Source organism: Diadema antillarum, unplaced genomic scaffold (genome assembly GCF_040938485.1).
Source record: "Diadema antillarum isolate AM-2024a unplaced genomic scaffold, OU_Dant_1.0 scf00000168, whole genome shotgun sequence".
Lineage (NCBI taxonomy): Eukaryota > Metazoa > Echinodermata > Echinoidea > Diadematoida > Diadematidae > Diadema > Diadema antillarum.
In genome coordinates, this window is record NW_027271057.1 from 545,261 (window position 1) to 571,241 (window position 25,981).

A 25,981-nucleotide genomic window follows, 5' to 3' on the forward strand; every position below is an offset into this window, starting at 1 on the left:
AAATTAATATTTCATCTTCTAGTCGTCATTTATGATCAGAATTTAACCAAACTTGACTGGAATAGTTTGTTTGTTTGTTGTTTGATTTTTTTGTTTTTGTTTTGTTCTTGTTTTTGTTTTGTTTGTTTTGTTTTTTTGCAGATCAGCAATCCATATTAAGTTGTTAAAATTTCAAAATGTGGCAAGAGTGGGTGCCCAGGTTTAGGGCGGTAGTGCAAGATGTGTGTGCATTTTAAACTTTTTTTTTTAATCAGGAGTCATGCAGCCCAGTGAGGAGAGGACAAATTGTTCAGCTTCACATATGTATTCATCTTCAGGGGGAAAAAAATGAACTTGTATGTTAATAAGTGCTTGGAAGCGATCACCCTCCTGTGGCTGAGTGTACAGATAGACAAACCAATTTAAAATGTATGTGAGTTCCATATTTTGGCCTGAAGCCTTACTAAAAATCCACAGCACTGATTGTAGATAGCATCTCTACAGGAAGATACCCTTTGCTTGTGCTATCATTGACAGATCTATGCAGTTAAAGGAAACAGTTTTCATGGCAGTTTTAACATGGCCCCATAAACCTGTGTCCTGAGTATACTTGGGCAGGTGTCTGGGAAATGTGTATTGTAGCAAAATCAGTCAGTCCTCAATGGGTAATCCTGTCACTATTTTCTGTCAAATGCATTCTCATTAGATTGGACAGAAATAACCATTGGAGGTGCCTTGAGGCAAGGATTACTAAGAACTGTTACATTGTAATTTTCAGTCATCATCTCTATCTGTATTTTATCATTGCTTGTAAAACTCTTGCAGGTGAAAAAAAAAATGATACGGTAAACCTTGTTTGTGCTGATGCAATATTAAAAATTCCCTAATTTTAGTTCCTTTTGAAACTGCGTATGTCAACTTTTTCAAGGAACAAGAAATTGCCTGTGTGTACATTCTTCATCTCAAATGTGGAAGTCCTTGGTTATTTGTCTTCCATAAATCAACAGATGCTTTCACTCTGATAAAAAAAACCAAACAAACAAACAAACAAATTGCATGGCCATCAATGATGTAGTTGAATTCTCTGCGATATTACTTTCCACCTATGAATCAACATGTTACATAAGGGCCCACTATATTATGTATAATGCAATTGTGTCAAATGTGTGCGTGTGTGTGTGTGTGTATGTGATGAAATCTAAAATGGAGTTATAATGCTTTCTCATGGGGGAAGCGCATGTTTTAAGAAGCATAGCAACAGTGTTATATACAACCTGTACATATACACAGATTTCTCATATCTCACATAATACAGGTGTATATATAAATATATATACTGTATATACAAATATATAAAGCGTCCATAGGGGGAAAATACATTGTTCGTCTAAAAACGAGGTATCTTAAGGGGAATTCGTTTCAAAATGGACATTTTTAATTCCCCCTTAAGGTTTTGACATTGTTTTTCAAAGCCGTATCATTAATCTGGTGCCTCGGGACTACTCCATAGTAGGGCACAGATGGCATAGATATATATAGGTATAGATTGAGGACTGTACCATCAATACAATTTAGGGGAAATTGGCAGGGATGCAAAAAACAAAATGGGTCTATATATTGGATGTACATAGAAAACAGGGAATTGGTGGAATCTGTGGGTTTTTTTTTTTTCAAAAAAAGAGTTATATTTTTTCATTAACATACAAAATTAAGTGGTATTAAAGGGCAATATTTGCATTTTTTCTGAATATTTTCATGCTTTTTATAAATTCCCCCAAACTAGCATTTATTCCAATGGCTGGAAGTACAACAATGTAGCTCTTGGAAGAGGTTCATCTGATTGGTAATTCTCTAATTAAGGCGAAATTTCGTTTGTACACAACCAGAGAAAACTATTTACCTTGCGTGAGCTTTTGTCTACTGTCTGTAGGCTTCATCAGACTGGCGTTGACTCTCCGTAGATGGGGTGTCGGCAGTCTTACAGTCCGAGAGAATGGGAATTTACGCTGAAGATAATTATACCCCCACCACACAGTGTGTGAAGGGGGTATATAGGAATCACCGTGATGTTGGTCGGGCGGGCGGTCGGTTGGTCTGTTGCAAAATCTTGCGTCGCGAACTCCTACAGTTTTGAAGCAATTTAAATGAAACTTGGGGTAAATTGTTTTTTGTGTTTGTCGGACAATGCGTTGCCATGGTAACCATAATTTTACCAAAACCTTGTGGATTGAATAACTTCCTTAGTATTTAAGCAATCAATTTCAAAATTGGTATCTATGATGATCTGTAGGTGTAGTTATGCAAGACACTCTTTGTGTTTGTACTTGACAAAGCATTGCCATGGTAACCGCATGTTTTCTTCGAAATCTTGTGGAGTGATCAACTTCCACAGTTTTGAAGCAATTGAAATCAAATGTGGTAGGCATTATGGCCTTGAGGCATAGATGTGGAACACATAATTTTCATGACGCAAATCTCTCGTTTGAAGAGGCTACACCCCCGTAAATAATGCCAGTGTATATCTTGGCAATTAATGACTTAAAAACCAAAGATATAAAACACCTGTTTCTTGACCCTGGCCTAATCTAAGCATCAGTCATCGCCACAGCGCCACAGGGGGGTGGGGGGGTGCACCGCGAGAGGAGGAGATTGTTTTGGTTTTGGCATGGGCTATGTAGCTCCATGGTGCGTGTGTGTGTGTACGTGTGTGTACGTGTGCATTACACATTGTCAGCACCGGCAAACTGGGAATGCTCTCCTTCTTATTCCTGTATTTTCGTTATATACGGGTCAATTTTTTTCGTTCGAAATGTAAAATGGATGACCATAGAATTTCTCAATAGAATATAAAATTGAAAACTTTAGAAAGGATATAGAAAATTGAGTTCACTTTGAATGGTCTGCCACAGGCAGATATCCTTATCATGCTCTTACGTAATACGACAGCTGCTGGAGTCATTAAACCCTGGCTTGGCCTCCAGGTTTGTCACGCCTGAGCAGAAAGTTAATTTGCAATGGACAAGTACTTCGACTCCCAACTCCCAAACGAAAAATCTTTAGCGAGGTATAGCACCCCATCAGCTTCGTGGAAGTGCCGGGTCTCGCCTCAAACGAGGGATTGACGGCATGTGTGTTTGTCAGACAAAGCGTTGCCATGGTAACCATACTTTTACTAAAAAACCTTGTGGATTGAATAACTTCCACATCATTCAAGCAATTAAGGTCAAATTTAGTATGTATGAAATGGGAGGTGTAGTTATGCAAGACACCAATGTGTTAATATGAGAAAAATGTGTTGCCATGGTAACCACTCTTTTTTTATCAAATGGAACCATTTAATCTATGAAGGTGAAATTTGGTGTGTTTATGATGCTCTTTAAGTGTAGTTTCGTAAAATGTCCTTTGTATTTGTATCGGACAATGCGTTGCCATGGTAACCACATGTTTGTTTTTAGGTGATCCGAGTATCCTCTCGGATCACCTTCTGTATCTGTACGGATTCTTTCTTCTTAGGTGATCCGAGTATCCTCTCGGATCACCTTCTGTATCTGTACTGATTAGGTGATCCGAGTATCCTCTCGGATCACCTTCTGTATCTGTACTGATTCTTTGTTCTTCATCTTTTTATTAGGTGATCCGAGTATCCTTCGGATCACCTTCTGTATCTGTACGGATTCTTTCTTCTTCTTTGTTTCTTTATTTCTCCGCAAAAGTTGTGCAGAGGTTAGCTCAGAAAGTCCGCTGCCTATCAATTTCAAAATTATACCATGTATGCATCATGTCCCAAAGACGACAAATCTAATGTATCATTGTGATCAGTCGACCGTGACGTCACTATGACGTCATTATATGAAAACACATTCTCAATCATATCTCATTAATGGAATGAAATTTTTCAATGAAATTTACGTCACATATATTTCAAATTATGCGCATTCTACTCATGTTCTCAAAATTCATATTTTCTCTTAAAACGTGCGCGTACGCGCGCGTTGAAATATTTGTATGCTCCAATCGAGCTCAAATTTTTTTTGCACACGTTTCAGACCATTTGGAGCATTTTTTGAAAAATTGAAAAAATCGGACGGACGCGTACGCGCGCGCGCATATACGCACGCACAGCTCATGTGCAATTGAAATTTCCAGTTTTTTCACTTTGATCGGATGTCTGAAATGTTAAGGAATATTTATACCAAGTTTCAAATCAATGCGACCCAATATGACGTCATACGGGCCCGTCAAAGTTGAAATTCTGTGCGCGCGTCAATGGCGATACAGTGCAACTATGCCAAAAAACTGCTAATTTTAAATTCGATTTTACTCGTCAGGATGGACGGTGACCCCCCATTTTCTTTACATATTTTAAAACCTGATGAGTTGTACATGTCATTTCATGGGGTGGCAATGCTGACAAAATGATTAAAAGATAGCAAATTTCTTAATAAAGTAAAAAAAGTAAATTTTCAAAATGACGTCATCAAATTTCAAGTTCATTTGAGCGTATCTCACTAGTCCTTTGTCAATTTTCACCCAGATTTCAGTATGTTGTAGCTTATTTAATGTTCTTTCAAACATAAAATTACAAAATTTTGATTGAATAACGGTATCACCTCGTAAAAATGGATTGAAAGTAACCTTGTCAAATTTGACCAGTTTACGTGTTATCTCTATGGGAGTGCAGTTTTTCTGGAAATGAAAATTGACATGACTATCTTTATCGAGCACTAGCTCACTTACCCTTCGGTAAATTTCTCCCAGATTTTGATATGTTGTAGCTGAGACTTTACGCTACCGTAAGTGTGCCCTTCGTTTTTTCATACGATGTCGGGATCACGTCAAAAATTTTGGTTGAAATTCAGGCTTATCTTCGATGTATTGAGATGTTTCTTTCTTTCTGCTACTTTCTTTGCAATAACTCAAGAAAAACACGTCCTATCACTTCTATATTTTGCACATGTTTAGTTCATGTCACGTACATTATTTCATAAAATAACAACTACTTGATCGGACACCATCTTGGGTATGTAAATTAGGGTCAAAGGTCATAAGTGTTTCATCCTGTATGTTAGTGAACACATGTGTTATCTTTCCCATATTTTGCAAACGCAAAGACCATGTTACAAGGATCATTTCACAAAATAACCACTTTTTACTCAGATGCCATCTTGTCTGTGCAAATTGAGGTCAAAGGTCATATGTACTTCTTTTTGAATCTTCGTTATGACGTGTTATCTCTATGGGAGGGAATTTTTTTAAATGTGAAAATTGACATGATTGTCTTTATCGAGCACTAGCTCACTCACCCTTCGGTGAATTTCTCCCAGATTTTAATATGTTGTAGCTGAGACTTTGCGCTATCGTTTTGTTTCCTTCTTTTTTTCATACGATGTCGGGATCACGATAAAAAACTTGGTTGAAATTAAAGCTTATCTTCTATGTATTGAGATATTTCTTTCTTTCTGCAACTTTCTTTGCAATAACTCAAGAAAAACACGCCCTATCACCCCCATATTCTGCACATGTTTAGTTCATGTCACGTACATTATTTCATAAAATAACAACTACTTGATCGGACAACATCTTGGGTATGTAAATTAGGGTCAAAGGTCATAAATGTTTCATCTTGTATCTTGGCGAATACCTATCCTATCTTTCCCATATTTTGCACACGTATAGACGATGTCGCAAGAATCATTTCACAAAATAACCACTTTTTCCTCAGATGCCATCTTGGGAGTGTAAAGGTGGGTCAAAGGTTATATGTATTTGTTGTATCTTCGTTATCTAGTGTATATGGAATTTGGTACCAAAGATGGCAGATATGACTCCCTTTTCTAAACGAGAATTCAAACATCACACGGCCAACGTTTTTAACAACAGACGAAACCTGTATGGTCATGCCTATTGCGATCAGGACTCGAATCATTGATGAAAAAAAAAAATCGATCACCTTAATTTGTCAGTAATGACAAATTACAATCTCTAGTTTCTCCTCAAAAGTTGTGCATCGATTAGCTCAGAAAGTGCTCTTCCTATCAATTTCAAAATCATACCATATATGTATCATGTCCCAAAGACGACAGATTTTATAAAATCATAGTGATCAGTCGACCGTGACGTCACTATGACGTCATTATATGAAAACACATTCTCATTCATATCTCATTAATGGAATAGAATTTCTCAATGAAATTTACGTCACATATAGTTCAAATCAAGTTGATTCTACTTGTGTTTTCAAAATTCATCTATACCCTTAAAACGTGCGCGTACGCGCGCGTTGAAATATTTGTATGCTCAAATCGAGCTCAAAATTTTTTTGCACACGTTTCAGACCATTTGGAGCATTTTTTGAAAAAATGAAAAAATCGGACGGACGCGTACGCGCGCGCGCATATACGCACGCACAGCTCATACGCAATAGAAATTTCCCATTTTTTCACTTTCATCGGATGTCTGAAATGTCAAGAAATATTTCTACCAAGTTTCAAGTCAATCCGACTCAATATGACGTCATACGGGCCCGTCAAAGTTGAAATTCCGCGCGCGCGTCAATGGCGATATACAGTGCAACTATGCCAAAAAACGCAAATTTTCAATCCGATTTTACTCGTCAGGATGGACGGTAACCCCCCATTTTCTTTACATATTCTGAAAGCTGATGAATTGGACATGTTATTTCATGGGTTGGCGATGCTGGCAAAATGATTAAAAGATATCAAATTTCTTAATAAAGTAAAAAAAGTAAATTTTCAAAATGACGTCATCAAATTTCAAGTTCACTCGAGCCTATCTCACTTATCCTTTGCCAATTTACACCCAGATTTCAGTATGTTGTAGCTTATTAAATGATTTTTCATTAATATGATAACAACATTTTGATTGGACGACGGCATCACCTCGTAAAAATGGATTGAAAGTCACCTTGTCAAATTTGACCAGTTTACGTGTTATCTCTATGGGAGTGCAGTTTTTCTGGAAATGAAAATTGATATGACTATCTTTATCGAGCACTAGCTCACTTATACTTCGGTGAATTTCTCCCAAATTTTAATATGTTGTAGCTGAGACTTTGGGCTATCGTAAATGTGCCCTTTGTTTTTTCATACGATGTCGGGATCACGTCAAAAAACTTGGTTGAAATTAAAGCTTATCTTCGATGTATTGAGATATTTCTTTCTTTCTGCAACTTTCTTTGCAATAACTAAAAAAAAACAGCCCCTATCGCCCCCATATTTTGCACATGTTTAGTTCATGTCACGTACATTATTTCATTAAAAAACAACTACTTGATCGGACACCGTCTTGGGTATGTAAATTAGTGTTTCATCCTGTATCTTGGTGAATACTTGACCGAAAGATCGGTCTGTATCACGGATCCCCTCCGTATACAGACCGAAGTCAATGATCCCGGCTCCTGTGTGGAGCATCGCGCACAGATCAAACGTCGTTGTAAACCAAATTTCTGACAGCTTTTTTACATTCAAACAAGTTTGAACGTGACGACGCAATAGGCTGGTTGATGTGTGTTTTATGTTGAAAATTCGACCGAAATGTTGGATTATTCATTAATGTGGTGTGTGAAGTCTATTCTTGAATAGTTGATTTAACTGTACAAGCTTAAATTTGCCGACCTAGGGCAGTGAATTTAATAGACGCAATCGAGAAGGGTGAGGTACCTCACCCAATTTTCCATAGAGACAGTGGTTAAGAATATCCACACAGCAATGGGTACTGGTACCTTCCGTCTGTCTACGGAGGACAGATTGTCTTTATCGAGCAGTAGCTCACGTACGTACATGTACCCTTCTCGGTGAATTTCAGTCACCGTATATCACCATATTCGTGTGTGCCTATGTATGCCTGTGTATGCCTATGTATGCCAGAAAATCACAAGAAATCTCACGGATGGACATGCCATCGCTGTGCCTCTGCCTCACATTCTGAGAGCTATAAAGACATAATGCAACTGATTTATCTGTGATTTCATGCATCTGGACCTCAGGGCTGCCAACCTTGAGTGAGAGTTCGGAGTGAGACATTGCGAGGGAGCGAAGCGACCGAGGGGGGGGGGTGGTGGTGTGGAAGGGGTGTGTCCCCCTTCCACGGTAGGGAGCTTTGACAATTTTACATTTTACATGGTGCAGTCTGATGCATACTTTAGTCATGATTTGAACGTATACATACATACGTACATACATACATACATACATACATACATGCAAGCAGCACGATGAAGGAATGAAAGTCTCACTCTCATCTAAATGTGATGAAAGAAAGATCCTCTGGGCCGGGGCTGCTATACTTTGAGCGCCTGGTACGTGTGTGCGGCGGCCTGCTGTGCGGCCGTACGTACTTACAGCTGTACGAACGTATTCTCTCATAGTCTGTGTACATTGTATGTAAAGCAATGTAAAGCACGCGTCATAGCCATACATGTACTACATTGTAGTACTGTAATTTGCCAAAAGTACAAGCTACGTTCACGTAACTATAGGTAGAAACCAATCGTAATCGAATAGCTCGTCTTTGCGCGCGAACCGAAAACGATTATTATTGGTTAAGCTTTACACCCGCGCAGGAAAATCTCGAAACTAGTCTTTGGGCTTGCATGGGCATATTGATATTCGGAATATCAGAGAATTTAGAGATATGTTTATTTTTTACATTCCATTTTGGGGGTTTAGCGTGAGATTTCGTTTATCAGAGTGAGACAGTCAAAATTGGTTGAATTGCGTGAGTCTCACGCTGATTGCGTGAGAGTTGGCAGCCCTGGGACCTGCTGAACATGAATTTTGTGGTTCTGTCCCTGCTGCAAACACCGCTGCAAACACCGCTGCAAACAACAGTCTTTCGCGCTATAGTCCCACACATTCATCTTCGTGTCATGGACCACCAGTTCTTCATGCAGAAATTGCAGTGACAATGACGATCTGCTGTAAGTTTTTTTTTCTGATATTGCATACACCACAGGACCAATATTACATGCCCTCTTGCTACAGTGACCTGTGTCTCTCAGCCTTATATCCGTGGAAACCCTGAACTTAATCAATGTCAATGCACAGTGTGCTTGGATAAACTGATACTGAGTGTTACTGTTAGTCATACATGTCCTACGGCTACTGAACTGTGTACTGTGCATACGTGTATCTGTAGCGGTGCTGAATGCTATGTGCAAGCAAGTTGTACGTACTTCAGTCGCCTAGCTACACAGTGTACTGCTTGTAGACTACTGAGTATCTCATGTAACATCTGAAGTAAAGCCTCATCTTCTCAGAACTCAAAACCTCCCGTGATTATCACCAAATGACTATCACAAGTGTTCTTCACGTGACGGTATATAAGAGTATTATTAGACCTACCTCGAAGTGAAGATGAATTGACTTATGCTCTACAATCATAGTCTCAGAGTGCCAATGTGGATTACAGCTACAGTCCACTGGCTGCTTCTCTGCAGTCAGTATGCCTGACCTCGCCATTTCTGTTCGTCACTGAGTATAGCACTGTAATAGTCATCACTCCAGATTCCAGGTACTACTGTCACACTGTCTGTCGCACCTGATACCCCAATATGGAGACCCGCAAAGGGAAAGCCACAAGTACTGAAGCAATCATTCAGGCTTTTGGAGAGTATATCCAGAGTCCTGATTTCCTTAAAGCCATCGAAGAAGCTGTTGAGAAAGCCATGAATAAACAAACGACAAAGTTTGTCCAGCGCCTTGACCTAGTTGAGCAAAAGTGCACCAGTCTCAAGGAGAAGTCCGATCAACATGATGGCTGCATCTTTGACCTGGAAGCATCCCTCAAAGCAAAAGATGCTGAAATAAAATGTCTCACCACCGCTCTTGATGATCAAGCAACAGCTGTCAACAATCTCAAACTGACGATGAATGAAGCAGAGCAATATTCCCGCCGCAACTCCCTGAAGTTCCATGGTGTCAAAGAGAGCAGACTAGAAGACACAGACCAACTCATCCGCCAGCTCTGTTCCGACCAGCTCGATGTGCCCATGACTCTCAATGATCTTGACAGATCGCATCGTGTTGCCCCCCGCAACGACATCGCGACATCCCAGCCGTCAAACTTTGTTGCCAGCAACAAACAGAAAGACAATAAAGAAGACCATCCTTAGTAAATGTGACTTGGAAAGCTTTGACATGGGCCTAAATTGATCCCAAATAGGCACTCAGATATTGGGTAACTTGTTGAATTTTGTATATTTTTTTTTTCCCCCAAATGTTTGAGCCTTGTAATAGTTTGATTACTCAAGTGGTCGAAGACAACGGAACCTCAGATACTTTATATACAGATACTCCATAGTGCATGATGATGTGAGGGTTTCTCCCTTAACATCTGTTTTTCAGGAAGAATCAACTACATCTTCACACTCATTATACTAGATCATGTTACCAGATTCACCGATGGTCTTTCTCAAATGATAGGTCCAAATATTCATTACGGTATATTGGACCTGTATTGTGGAAGGATTTGAACGTGAACCATGTTTTTAATGTACAATTTCATAATATTTTTAAAAAAACAGTATAAAAAGATTCTTCTGAGTTTATACTGAAGTTCTATGTGAAAGTATCGTTTTTAGATTTTGGGTGATATCCTTAATGTATTTTGACCATGTTAATTTGTTTGTTTGTTTCTGTATGTTTTTGCTTGTTTGTTTTCTCAATTCAAATCTGTTTCTATACATTATTAGGTATGCACAGTCTTACAAGCCATTTAAAGGCTTTCTTATGTGCATTCCATTTTTCATCATTACAGTTGTGTACTTTGTGCTGATTTGTATAGCATATGAATGTAACAATACCTTGTGTTAACGTTGTTTTGTTTTTTATATGTCGTGTTTTTTTTAATCCTTGTGGAATGATGGAAATAAACAAAATTTCTCCCACATTTTAATATTTTGTAGCTGAGACTGCGCTATCTTGTGAGTGTCCTCCGTTTTTTCATGCAATGTCAGGATCACGTTAAAAATTTTGGCTGAAATTAAGGCTTATCTTCGATGTGTAATATCAAAATATTTCTTTCTTTCTACAACTTTCTTTGCAACAACTCAAATAAAATAGCCCCTATCACCCCCATATTTTGCACATGTTTAGTTCATGTCACGTACATTATTTCATAAAATAACTACTTGAATTGGACACCATCTTGTGTATGTAAATTAGGGTCAAAGGTCATGAATGTTTTATCCTGTATCTTGATAAATGCATGTCCTATCTTTCCCATATTTTGCACACGCAAAGACCATGTCACAAGAATTATTTCACAAAATAACCACTTTTTACTCAGATGCCGTCTTGTTTGTGCAAAGTGGGGTCAAAGGTCATATGTAGTTCTTTCTGTATCTTTGCTATGACGTGTTATCTCTATGGGAGGGAATTTTTCTAGATGTGAAAATTGATATAATTGTCTTTATCGAGCACTATAGCTCACTTACCCTTCGGTGAATTTTTCCCAGATTTTCATATGTTGTAGCTGAGACTTTGCGCTATCGATAATATTCCTCTTTCATACGATGTCTGGACCACGTTAAAAAACTTGGTTCTTCGATGTATTGAGATATTTCTTTCTTTCTGCTACTTTCTTTGCAATAACTCAAGAAAAACAGCCCCTATCATCCCCATATTTTGCACATGTTTAGTTCATGTCACGTACATTATTTCATAAAATAACTACTTGACCAGACACCATCTTGGGTATGTAAATTAGGGTCAAAGGTCATAAATGTTCCAACCTGTATCTTGGTGAATACATGTCCTATCTTTCCCATATTTTGCACACGCAAAGACCATGTTACAAGAATCATTTCACAAAATAACCACTTTTTGCTCAGAATGTGATGCCATCTTGGCTGTGCAAAGTTGGGTCAATGGTCAAATATACTTCATTCTGTATCTTCGTTATAGTGTACACCGAATTTGGTACCAAAGATGGCAGACCTGACTCTCTTTTCTAAATGAGAATCCAAATATCACACGGCCAATGTCTGTAAACACAGATAAAACCTATATGGTCATGCCTATTGCGATCAGGACTTGAATCATTGATTAAAACAAAAAAATCGGATCACCTAATTTGTCAGTGTTGACAAATTCCGGTTCTAGTTAGGTGATCCGAGTATCCTCTCGGATCAACTTCTGTATCTGTACGGATTCTTTCTTCTTCTTTTTCTTTATTTCTCCCCAAAAGTTGTGCAGAGGTTAGCTCAGAAAGTGCATTGCCTATCAATGTCAAACTTATACCATATATGTATGGTGACCCAAAGACGACAAATCTTGTAAAATCATTGTGATCAGTCGACAATGACGTCACTATGACGTCATTATATGAAAACACATTTTCATTCATATCTCATTAATGGAATGGAATTTTTCAATCAAATTTACGTCACATATAGTTCAAGTCAAGCGCATTCTACTCACATTCTCAAAATTCATCTATATCTTAAAACGTGCGCGTACGCGCGCGTTGAAATATTTGTATGCTCAAATCGAGCTCAAATTTTTTTTGCACACGTTTTAGACCATTTGGAGCATTTTTTGAAAAATTGAAAAAATTTGACGGACGCGTACGCGCGCGCTCATATACGCACGCACAGCTCATATGCAATAGAAATTTCCCGTTTTTTCACACTTATCGGCTGCCTGAAATGTCAAGGAATATTTCTACCAAGTTTCAAGTCAATCCGACTCAATATGAGGTCATACGGGCCCGTCAAAGTTGAAATTCCGCGCGCGCGTCAATGGCGATATACAGTACAACTATGCCAAAAAACTGCCAATTTTAAATCCGATTTTACTCGTCAGGATGGACGGTGACCCTCCATTTTCTGTACATATTTTGAAAGCTGATGAGCTGTACATGTCATTTCATGGGGTGGCAATGCTGACAAAATGATTAAAAGATATCAAATTTCTTAATAAAGTAAAAAAAGTAAATTTTCAAAATGACGTCATCAAATTTCAAGTTCATTCGAGCGTATCTCACTAGTCCTTTGTCAATTTTCACCCAGATTTCAGTATGATGTAGCTTATTTAATGTTCTTTCAAACATAAATTTACAATATTTTGATTGGATAACGGTATCACCTCGTAAAAATGGATTAAAAGTAATCTTGTCAGATTTGACCAGTTTACGTGTTATCTCTATGGGAGTGCAGTTTTTCTGGAAATGAAAATTGACATGACTATCTTTATCGAGCACTAGCTCACTTAAGCTTCGGTAAATTTCTCCCAGATTTTAATATGTTGTAGCTGAGACTTTACCCTACCGTAAGTGTGCCCTTTGTTTTTTCATACGATGTCAGAATCACGTCAAAAAATTGGGTTGAAATTCAGGCTTATCTTCGATGTATTGAGATATTTCTTTCTTTCTGCAACTTTCTTTGCAATAACTCAAGAAAAACGGCCTCTATCACTTCTATATTTTGCACATGTTTAGTTCATGTCACGTACATTATTTCATAAAATAACAACTACTTGATCGGACACCATCTTGGGTATGTAAATTAGGGTCAAAGGTCATAAATGTTTCACCCTGTATCTTAGTGAATACATGTCTAATCTTTCCCATATTTTGCACACGCAAAGACCATGTAACAAGAATCATTTCACAAAATAACCACTTTTTACTCAGATGCCATCTTGTCTGTGCAAATTGAGGTCAAAGGTCATATGTACTTCTTTTTGTATCTTCGTTATGACGTGTTATCTCTATGGGAGGGAATTTTCTTTAATGTGAAAATTGACATGATTGTCTTTATCGAGCACTAGCTCACTTACCCTTTGGTGAATTTCTCCGAGATTTTAATATGTTGTAGCTGAGACTTTGCGCTATCGTTTCATTTCCTTTGTTTTTTCATACGATGTCGGGATTACGATAAAAAATTCGTTGAAATTAAAGCTTATCTTCTATGTATTGAGATATTTCTTTCTTTCTGCAACTCTCTTTGCAATAACTCAAGAAAAACACGCCCTATCACCCCCATATTTTGCACATGTTTAGTTCATGTCTCGTACATTATTTCATAAAATAACAACTACTAGATCAGACAACATCTTGGGTATGTAAATTAGGGTCAAAGGTCATAAATGTTTCATCTTGTATCTTAGTGAATACCTGTCCTATCTTTCCCATATTTTCCACACGTATAGACGATGTCGCGAGAATCATTTCACAAAATAACCACTATTTCATCAGATGCAATCTTGGGAGTGCAAAGGTGGGTCAAAGGTCATATGTATTCATTGCTGTATCTTCGTTATTCAGTGTACACAGAATTTGGTACCAAAGATGGCAGATATGACTCCCTTTTCTAAATGAGAATGCAAACATCACACGGCCAATGTCTCTAAACACAGATGAAACTTGTATGGTCATGCCTATTGCGATCAGGACTCGAATCATTGATAAAAAAAAAAGAATCGGATCACCTTAATTTGTCAGTGATGACAAATTACAATCTCTAGTTAGGTGATCCGAGTATCCTCTCGGATCACCTTATGTATCTGTACTGATTCTTTCTTTATATCTCCTCAAATGTTGTGCAGAGGTTAACTCAAAAAGTCCCTCGCCTATCACATTCAAACTTATACCATGCATGTATCATGTCATAAGGACAACAGATCTAGTGCATCATTGTGATCAGTCAACCGTGACGTCATTATGACGTCATTATCTGAAATCACGTTTACATATATATCTCATTAACGGAATGGAATTTGTCAATGAAATTTACATATCATATAGTTCAAGTCAAGCTCTATTGATATATTTCATTAAAAGTACTCACATTCATAGTAAACGAGCGCGTACGCGCGCGTTGAAATTTTAACATGCTCCAATCAAGCTCAAAATTGTTTTGCACACGTTTCAGGTCATTTAAAGTATTTCAAAAAAAATCGACGGACGCGTACGTGCGCGCACATATACGCACGCACAGCTCATATACAATATAAATTTCCCGTTTTTTCACACGGATCGAATGTATGAAATGTCAAGGATTATTTCTACCAAGTTTCAAGTCAATCCGACTCAATATGACGTCATACGGGCCCGTCAAAGTTGAAATTCCGCGCGCGCGTCAATGGCGATATACAGTGCAACGATGCCAAAATACCGCCAATTTTAAATCCGATTTTACTCGTCAGGATGGACGGTGACCCCCCATTTTCTTTACATATTTTAAAAGCTGATGAGTTGTACATGTCATTTCATGGATTGGCAATGCTGGCAAAATGATTAAAAGATATCAAATTTCTTGATAAAGTGAAAAAAGTAAATTTTCAAAATGACGTCATCAAATTTCAAGTTCATTCGAACGTATCTCACTAATCCTTTGTCAATTTTCACCCAGATTTCATTATGTTGTAGCTTATTTAATTTTCTTTCAAATAATACTTACAAAAATTTGATTGGATAACGGTATTACCTCGTAAAAATAGATTGAATGCAATCTTTTCCAATTCGACCAGTTTACGTGTTATCTCTATGGGAGTGCAGTTTTTCTGGAAATGAAAATTGACATGACTATCTTTATCGAGCCCTAGCTCACTTACCCTTCGGTAAATTTCTCCCAGATTTTAATATGTTATAGCTGAGACCTTACGCTACCGTAAGTGTGCCCTTTGTTTTTTCGTACGATGTCGGGATCATGTCAAAAATTTTGGTTGAAATTCAAGTTTATCTTCGATGTATTGAGATATTTCTTTCTTTCTGCAACTTTCTTTGCAATAACTCAAGAAAAACAGCATCTATCACCCCCATATTTTGCACATGTTTAGTTCATGTCACGTGCATTATTTCATAAAATAACAACTACTTGATCGGACACCATCTTGGGTATGTAAATTAGGGTCAAAGGTTATGAATGTTTCATCCTGTATCTTGGTGAATACATGTCCTATCTTTCCCATATTTTGCACACGTAAAGACCATGTTACAAGAATCATTTCACAAAATAACCACATTTTGCTCAGATGCCATCTTGTCTGTGCAAATTGGGGTCAAAGATCATATGTACATCTTTCTGTATCTTCGTTATGACGTGTTATCTCTATGTGAGATACTTTTTCTAGATGTGAAAATTGACATGATTGTCTTTATCGAGCCTTAGCTCACTTAACCTTCGGTGAATTTCTTCCAGATTTTAATATGTTGTAGCTGAGACTTTGCGCTATTGTAAGTGTGCCCTCCAGTTTTTCATACGTCAGTATCACGTCAAAAAACTTGGTGGAAATGAAAGCTTATCTTCGATGTATTGTCATATTTCTTTCTTTCTGCAACTTTCTTTGCAATAACCCAAGAAAAACAGCCTCTATCACTCCCATATTTGGCACATGTTTAGTTCATGTCACGTACATTATTTCATAAAATAACAACTACTTGATCAGATACCATCTTGGGTATGTAAATTAGGGTCAAAGGTCATAAATGTTTCATCCTGTTTCTTAGTGAATACATGTCCTATCTTTCCCATATTTTGCACACGTAAAGACCATGTTACAAAGATCATTTCACAAAATAACCACTTTTTGCTCAGATGCCATCTTGTCTGTGCAAAGTGGAGTCAAAGGTCATATGTACTTCTTTCTTTATCTTCGTTATGACGTATTATCTCTATGGGAGGGAATTTTTCTAGATGTGAAAATTGACATGATTGTCTTTATCGAGCACTAGCTCACTTACCCTTCGGTGAATTTCTCCGAGATTTTAATATGTTGTAGCTGAGACTTTGCGCTATCGCAAGTTTGCCCTTTTTTTCATACGTTGTCGGGATCATATCAAAAAACGTGGTTGAAATTAAAGCTTATCTTCGATGTATTGAGATATTTCTTTCTTTCTGCAACTTTCTTTGCAATAACTAAGAAAAGAAATACCCTATCACCCCCATATTTTGCACATGTTTAGTTCATGTCGCGTACATTATTTCATAAAATAACAACTACTTGATCAGACACCATCTTGGGTATGTAAAGTAGGGTCAAAGGTCATAAATGTTTCATCCTGTATCTTGGTGAATACATGTCTTATCTTTCCCATATTTTGCACACGTATAGACGATGTCGCAAGAATCATTTCACAAAATAACTAATTTTTCCTCAGATGCCATCTTGGGAGTGTAAAGGTAGGTGAAAGGTCATATGGACTTGTTGCTGTATCTTCGTTATAGTGTATTATGCAGAATTTGGTACCAAAGATGGCAGATATGACTCGATTTTCTCAATGAAAATTCAAACATCACACGGCCAATGTCTCTGAACGCAGATGAAACCTGCATGGTCGTGTCTATTGCGATCAGGAGTCGAATCATTGATAAAAAAAAATCGGATCACCTTAATTTGTCAGTGATGACAAATTACAATCTCTCGTTCTTCTTTCTTTCTTTATTTCTCCCCAAAAGTTGTGCAGAGGTTAGCTCAGAAAGTGCTATGCCTATCAAGTTCAAACTTACACCATGTATGTATCATGTCCCAAAGACGACAGATCTAGTAAAATCATAGTGATCAGTCGACCGTGACGTCACTATGACGTCATTATATGAAAACACATTCTCAATCATATCTCATTAATGGAATGGAATTTTTCAATGAAATTTACGTCACATATATTTCAAGTCAAGCGAATTCTACTCATATTCTCAAAATTCATCTATACCTTAAAACGTGCGCGTACGTGCGCGTTGAAATATTTGTATGCTCCAATCGAGCTCAAATTTTTTTTGCAAACGTTTCAGACCATTTAGAGCATTTTTTGAAAAATTGAAAAAATCGGACGGACGCGTACGCGCGCGCGCATATACGCACGCACAGCTCATATGCAATAGAAATTTCCCGTTTTTTCACTTTGATCGGATGTCTGAAATGTCAAGGAATATTTCTGCCGAGTTTCAAGTCAATCCGACTCAATATGACGTCATACGGGCCCGTCAAAGTTGAAATTCCGCGCGCGCGTCAATGGCGATAGACAGTGCAACTATGCCAAAAAAAAACGCCAGTTTTAAATCCGATTTTACTCGTCAGGATGGACGGTAACCCCCCATTTTCTTTACATATTCTGAAAGCTGATGAGTTGTACATGTCATTTCATGGGTTGGCGATGCAGAAAAAATGATGAAAAGATATCAAATTTCTTAATAAAGTAAAAAAAGTAAATTTTCAAAATGACGTCATCAAATTTCAAGTTCATTCGAGCGTATCTCACTAATCCTTTGCCAATTTTCACCGAGATTTCAGTATGTTGTAGCTTATTTAATGTTCTTTCAAAAGTGTAGTAACAAAATTTTGATTGGATGACGTCATCACCTCGTAAAATAGATTAAAAGTCATCTTGTCAAATTTGACCAGTTTACGTGTTATCTCTATGGGAGTGCAGTTTTTCTGGAAATGAAAATTGACATGACTATCTTTATCGAGCATAAGCTCACTTATGCTTCGGTGAATTTCTCCCAGATTTTAATATGTTGTAGCTAAGACTTTGGGCTATCGTGAATGTGCCCTCTGTTTTTTCATACGATGTCGGCATCACGTCAAAAAACTTGGTTGAAATTAAAGCTTATCTTCGATGTATTGAAATATTTCTTTCTTTCTGCAACTTTCTTTGCAATAACTCAAGAAAAACATACCCTATCACCACCATATTTTGCACATATTTAGTTCATATCAAGTACATTATTTCACAAAATAACAACTACTTGATCAGACACCATCTTGGGTATGTAAATTAGGGTCAAAGGTCATAAATGTTTCATCCTGTATCTTGGTGAATACATGTCCTATCTTTCCCATATTTTTCACACGCAAAGACCATGTTACAAGGATCATTTCACCAAATGAACACTTTTTGCTCAGATGCCATCTTGTCTGTGCAAAGTGGGGTCAAAGGTCATAATATGACCAAAGAGGTACATATTATGTACCTCTTTCTTTATCTTCGTTATGACGTGTTCAACTCAATTCAATTCAATGAAGGTTTATTGACAATAAAAAAGAACATGCAGCTCATTAGCTGAAATTGTTCATTTTACAATTAAAACAGAAATACAACATTGTACAAAATAAATATATATATTTGTGAAATTGGCTATCGATATGAATCGATATGACGGAAACACTGTACAAACGATATGACGGAAACACTGTACAAACAGATAAAACATTGATATTTCAACCCGGCCTCAAATCCCTGAATTTTGAACCAAGACCCTAAAATTCCCATGGAAATTATCAACAAACAGTACATGCATAAATATTTTCTTTTTCGCTGATTAAAACCTTTTACCTCTTAACCCTCAATAAAAATGCATGTATTAAAATCAATAATGGAGTACGAATACTGAAAAATATTGCACATGTAAAGAAACAAATGATTGTAAGAATCATTGAGTAACTGAACTGAGCAGGGAGTAATTAAATTTCTGAACAATAAAATAATTGAGCTTAATTATCGATACGCATCATAAACACAATCATATGAATGTAAACAAACTCAAGGCGCCGTTATGGCACAACATGTGGTTCTCAAAACAAGTCTAAAGCACATCTCAAATATAAAACAATATTTCAACACAATTGACAAAACATTAAATCAATGAACATCCAAGTTATTAAATAAAAAACAAGATATCTAAAAATCTAAAAAGTTTCAACTGACACCGAACCTATCACGAATCCATGCATCAAAACATAAAAGAGAAAAAAAAATCAGCACCAAACAACAAACTTATAGCATCCAGCCTGACCCTTGACCTTTGACCCCAAGACCTCAAAACTCTCAAGAGAGTCATTGATGGGCAGAGATATGCACTTGAAATTGACCTTGACCTTATGGACATGAACAAAATACGCATGAAATTTACTATCAAAAACACAAGGAGAATACTTTACAAAAGGTCAGGAATATTGCACATTGATGAGTAGAAAAGTCTACAAGCCATTGAGTAGCCTCACTAAGCAAGAGATTGTTGAGTTTCTGAAACGTTGTGTTCTGCTTCGGGCGATGTCGATATTTAACGAGTTCCTAAGGCTACGAGTTATGAGTTGGGAACGCTGAGGAGGAAGCATGTCACGGTGACGGGTAGAGCGAAGGAGGGATTTTCCAAAACTAGTGAGAAGGGAACTCCTTCTTTCAGACAATGACTCGATGTTCATATCGCGGAGAGCATCATTATAGGGGAGATATAAGGGGTAACTGATGAGGCGGAGAGCTCTCCTCTGCACCTTTTCCAACGCTTGTGACTGCTCATGAGTCAGGTTGGTGCATCACACTGGGGCAGCAAATTCAAGAAGGGGGCGGATATACACGGTGTACACAAACAACAGATCATTATGGGTAACTCCGTTTCTCCTGAGTGAGCACAAAATGTAAAGTCTCCGAGAGGCGCGCGAGATCATTTCCCGTACTTGACTATCCCATCTCAGGTCTGATCGGATGGTAAAGCCAAGAATGCGCATGGAGGATACGACTTCAATCGGGTTGTTTCCAATAGTAATGACCGGAGGGGGGACATGATTACGCAAGAAGGTGAAGTGCATCAATTTGCATTTTTCAGGCTTGGGTTTCATGTAATTAGCATTGCTCCATTCACAAACAGATTCAATATGAGATTGCAAATTGTTGTGGCCGGCTTTGTGAGAGATTTCGACTATGCTCAGGTCGTCGACATACTTCCATCTATTGTCCGCTGTCAGGGCGAGGTCATTGACCATGATCAGAAAGATAATCGGGCCAAGTTTTGTCCCTTGGGGGACTCCGCACGTTAGTGATTCCGAAGATGACGTAGTACCCTTGTAGAGCACCGTCTGCGAGCGATTAGACAAGAAGCTGCAAATTGTAGGAATAATCGATGGGTTCACTTCAAGATCGATCATCTTTCTAACAGCTGTCGTATGGTCAACTAAGTCGAAAGCTTTTGTAAAATCAATGGCACAAAGATCGGCGTAGTGACCTGGTTTGTCAAGGCCTTTGTAGATTGTATCAAGCATGCTTATCAGGTAATGGCATACTGAGCTGCCTTTCATGTTTCCAAACTGACGAGGATCGATTACATGCGCGATATGAGACATAACCCATTGCGCGAGGAAACCCTCAAAGATGCGAGCTATTATCGGAGTGATCGAGATTGGACGAAGTTGACTGAACTCAACAACTGGAGTTGTCTTAGGCACCGGGCATACGGATGCTGTTTTCCAGGTATCAGGAAAACACCCAGAAGTAAGGCATTCGTTGAACAGATTTGTCAAAGGAATTGATAATTCGTAGGCAAATTCCTTCAGCGGGCGTATGGGCAAGTCAGATCGATTGGCAGCCTTGGATGCATTCAGACGCCGAAGTCGGTTGTAGACATCTCGTCGCTCTATGGTTGGGGGAGGCCAAGCTGGGAGATAGGCCGGTAGCTCCGAGAGGTTGCAACTGGGAAGCTGTCTACAGTTGTCGGCAAAGTAAGTGTTCAAACGATTGGCAGTTATAAGACGAGAGATATCAGGATCTATTTCAAACTGGGGTCGCTTTTTAAGGCCAGAAAGACTTCTGATCTGTTTATGCCATTTCCCTGATTCAGTCTCTTTTAATTGTTGGACTTTTTTGCAGTAGAAAAGCCGTTTAGCTATTTTGATTTTCCTTTGGACATCGTTTCTCAAGTTCTTGTAGAGTGACATGTCCCCACACTTGAAGGCAGAATTACGAGCTGAAATGAGGGACCTAATGGTGTTGGTCATCCATGCTTTATCAGCTACTCTACGTTTGACAGTCACTCTGTGGAAATGGGATCTATACTGGTCAGAGAGAAGTTGTCGGAAAAAGTCAACTTTGGTGTCGACATCAGGTAGGGTATTGATAACTGACCAGTCCATCTCAGTTACCCACTGTCCGAAGGATCTGACAGCGGAATCTCGGTAAGGTCGATAGGTAAATTGAACAGATTGGCGGCAGGCATGATCATGAATAGACTTGAGAGAAATAAGTGAGTGGTCACTGTTGGCAATAGGAGCACATATAACTGGTTCATGGTACTCACAGGCAATGTCAGTGAAGATCTTGTCCAGTATTGCAGTTCCCCTTGTTGGGTTCGTGACAATCTGGACCAGTGCGGTATGTTGCTCCAAGCGTAACGCATCGAGATCGTTGTTATCTCCATGGGAGGGAATTTTTCTAGATGTGAAAATTGACATGACTGTCTTTATCGAGCACTAGCTCACTTAACCTTGGATGAATTTCTCCCAAATTTTAATATGATGTAGCTGAGGCTTTGCACCATCGTCAAATGCCCTTCGTTTTTTCTCATACGACGTCGAAATTACATCGAAAAACTTGGTTGAAATTAAAGCTTATCTTCGATGTATTGAGATATTTCTTTCTTTCTGCAACTTTCTTTGCAATAAATCAAGAAAAACAGCCCCTATCACCCCCATACTTAGCACATGTTTAGTTCATGTCACGTACATTATTTCATAAAATAACAACTACTTGATCGGACAACATCTTGGGTATGTAAATTAGGGTCAAAGGTCATAAATGTTTCATCTTGTATCTTGGCGAATACCTGTCCTATCTTTCCAACATTTTGCACACGTATAGACGATGTCGCAAGAATCATTTCACAAAATAAACACTTTTTCCTCAGATGCCATCTTGGGAGTGTAAAGGTGGGTCAAAGGTGATATGTATTTGTTGCTGTATCTTTGTTATCTAGTGTATACAGAATTTGGTACCAAAGATGGCAGATATGACTCCCTTTTCTAAATGAGAATCCAAACATTACACGGCCAATGTCTCTAAACACAGATGAAACCTGTATGGTCATGCCCATTGCGATCAGGACTCGAATTATTGATTTAAAAAAAAATCGGATCACCTTAATTTGTCAGTAATGACAAATTACAATCTCTAGTTTAATCTTGTGGAGTGAACTTCTTCCACGGTTTTCAAGCAATTGAAACCAAATTTGGTAGGCATTATGGCCCTGAGGTATAGATGTGGAACACATAATTTTTGTGTTTGTCACACAAACCGTTGCTATGGTACCCACAATTTTACCAAAACCTTGCAGATAGAATAACTTTTCCATCATTCAAGCAGTTAAAGTCAAATTTAGTATGTATCATGATCTAGAAGTGTAGTTTTGCAAGACACAATGTGTTAGTTTAAGGAAAATGTGTTGCCATGGTAACCACTCATTTTTGTATCAAAATAAACCAAGCTATGAAGGTCAAATTTGGTGTGTATGATGGTCTTTAAGTGTCGTGATGCTGGGGGAAAGCATGTTTGTGCAGTAAACTGAAATTATTCTGTTTCCAATTCGACAAATGCACAAACTTGGTATTAACGTCATTGCCCTCATGGCATCACATACTATAAAGCAACACTAGGGGCGGGGGTATTAATCACCTTCAGTGATAATTCTAGTTTGTACTGCCCCACGTCACGATTCATCATGTCTTCACGCCCCCGTTGGATGTGGATAGCCTCCCTTATCCATTGTGTGACTTTATTGCTGTCTTTTGACACAATCTTGCTCTTTTCCAGTCAATGGTGTGGTTTTTCCTGAGTCACGTGATCACTTATGGCTGACTTTTTAGGAGTGAGATCTGCCTCCTTCTTCTTGACCCTTGTGAAATATGTCTTCCCCAGTGATTCTGCCTCTTGTTGATGTTCTGACTTCCTGACTCCAAATTTTCTGCTCGTCTCCCCAGTGTAAACTTTGTCACAATCCTTACAAGGTATTTGGTACACTACTCCTGTCGAGTCCTCAGGTGATCTGGGGTGAACCAACAGTCCTCGTAGTTCGGTGAGGGGGCGCATGGTGGTAGCAACATTGTATTTGTTGAAGATCATTTGGAGTGCTTCAGACATGCCCTTTACATAAGGGATAGTGACCATGTATTTTTCTTGGTGTTCTGGGTAGACTTGGGTTTCTCCTTGGGCATTTGGGTCATCTGTTGGTTTACCTGTCTAAACGACCAGTCAGGGTATCCATATAATTTGAGGGAGGACTTGATATGTTCTTCAATCTGTACATCCTCTAAGTCTGTGTGATACCATGGGCCCATCCATAAGTGTTCTGTCAAACGCCAAGCTTCTAGTGGAGAGGATGGTAGTAAGAAAAGTTGAGGTATTGACCTGTGTGTGCTTTCTTCCAGTAGACCACTAACGTGACCTTGCCGTCTGGATGTTTGATGATTCTTGTGTCCAAAAAGGGGATTGAGTTTGATTCCTCCATCTCATGTGTAAACTTGATGCTCCCTGTAACATCTGCTTGGTTGAGATGGTCCTTGAGTTGGTCTACAGAATGCTCCTTCACAACAGCAAGTATGTCATCGACATATCGTTTCCAGAGTCTGGGTTTGATAGTAGTGGGTGCTGTGGAGAGGACTGTCTGTTCCAGATCTTCCATAGACAGATTGGCCACAATAGGGGAGACAGGGCTGCCCATCGCTGTACCAAACTTCTTGCCATTGAATTGGAAATAGCTGGTAGTAAGGATGAAACTCAACAACTCGATGATGTTGTCTGGAGTCAGGTTGGTTCTTTCCTTCAGACTTCTATCTTTAAGAAGACGATCTTTGACAATTTCCAAGGATTGGTCGATGGGAGAATTGGTGAAATAGTCCATGGGCCAAGACCCGAAAAATGGGTTGTTGGTACCACCCGAGGTGGCAAAACCTTTTTGGTGTCATTTTGTTTGTCGGACATAGATACGCTTATCAAGCTATGATAGCATTTCCAAATGAGTAGCTTAGTCATAATAAATGAATTTTTAACCAATTTGGTCTCGTTTTTATATCCCTATACTTCTGAATCGAAACTAACCGCTATACAAATACGAGCACTGCCTTCTGTATGTCCACAGGTGTTCTGTTGTAAACGCGGTGCGCTTAGTCTTTATTCAAGGCAGCGATGGGAATATCCAAAGGGTTATGATGTCCACAGCTGTCACGCGGTGCGCTTAGTCTTTATCTAGAGCAATGTACCGTTATCATATCTAAAGTTCCTAATAAAAGGGATTATCTATACTGTTTTTATACCACCCTCTCAACAAATACATCCGTTTTAAACAAAAATCACTATTCATTTACAACATTATTAATTATAATGTATTGTAGTGTACCGGTACACTGTTTTTGCATAATCTTTCACTGTTGGATGGAAATAAAGCGACATTGGCGTGTTATTAGCGTTTTCACCGTAGCGTTTCCACCGGAAAATGATAAATAATTGAAAAATACGCTAAAATTCACGAGAAATTGCTTTTTTGTTGTTGTTGTTGTTTTTAGATAAAGGGATATACACTGTATTATAAGCTTTGGATATTCCCTTCGCCGTCTTGAATACTAATATTAGACTAAGCGCTGTGGACATCATAACCCTTGGATATTCCCTTCGCTGCCTTGAATAAAGACTAAGCGCACCGCGTTTACAACAGAACACCTGTGAACATACAGATGACAGTGCTCTTCTTTGTGTAGCGATTGGTCTCGATTCAGAAGTACAGGGATATAACAACGAGACCAAATTCGTTTGAAATTCATTTATTATGACTAAGCTACTCATTTGCAAATGCTATCATAGCTTGATAAGCATATCTATGCCCGACAAACAAAATGACACCAAAAAGGTATTGCCAACTCAGATGGTACCAATATCTGGCCTGGCCCATGGATTAAAAAGGCTGACCATGTCAAAAGACACAGGTGACTCTCCTTGTTTAAAGATCAGGTCACTGATTTCCTCAGCGAATTCTTTGGAATTCTGGACATGATGCTCCCATGAGGGAGCCAAGATGTCGGCCAGCGCCCTTGATGTGTTGTATCCAATTGATCCTATATAGTCAACAATAGAGTGGAGAGGGTAGCCTTCCTTGTGGGTCTTGAGTGTGCAGTACAGACGAGGGATGTTTTCTTCTGTGGGGTACATATATTCATACTGTCTTCGTGAAATCTTCTCTTCTTCCTTTCAGGATTTCAGGATGGAGACGAGTTTTCTTTTGTAC

General features: G+C 38.5%; 1 protein-coding gene across 1 annotated transcript; it reads right to left on the minus strand.

Annotated features, from left to right (window-relative positions):
- Positions 1 to 24,070: 24,070 nt before the first annotated feature.
- Positions 24,071 to 24,604, minus strand: LOC139722644 (uncharacterized). Its single transcript, XM_071633938.1, has one exon. The coding sequence runs from the start codon at positions 24,602 to 24,604 to the stop codon at positions 24,071 to 24,073; it is 534 nt and encodes a 177-aa protein (XP_071490039.1).
- Between the last annotated feature and the right edge of the window lie 1,377 nt (positions 24,605 to 25,981).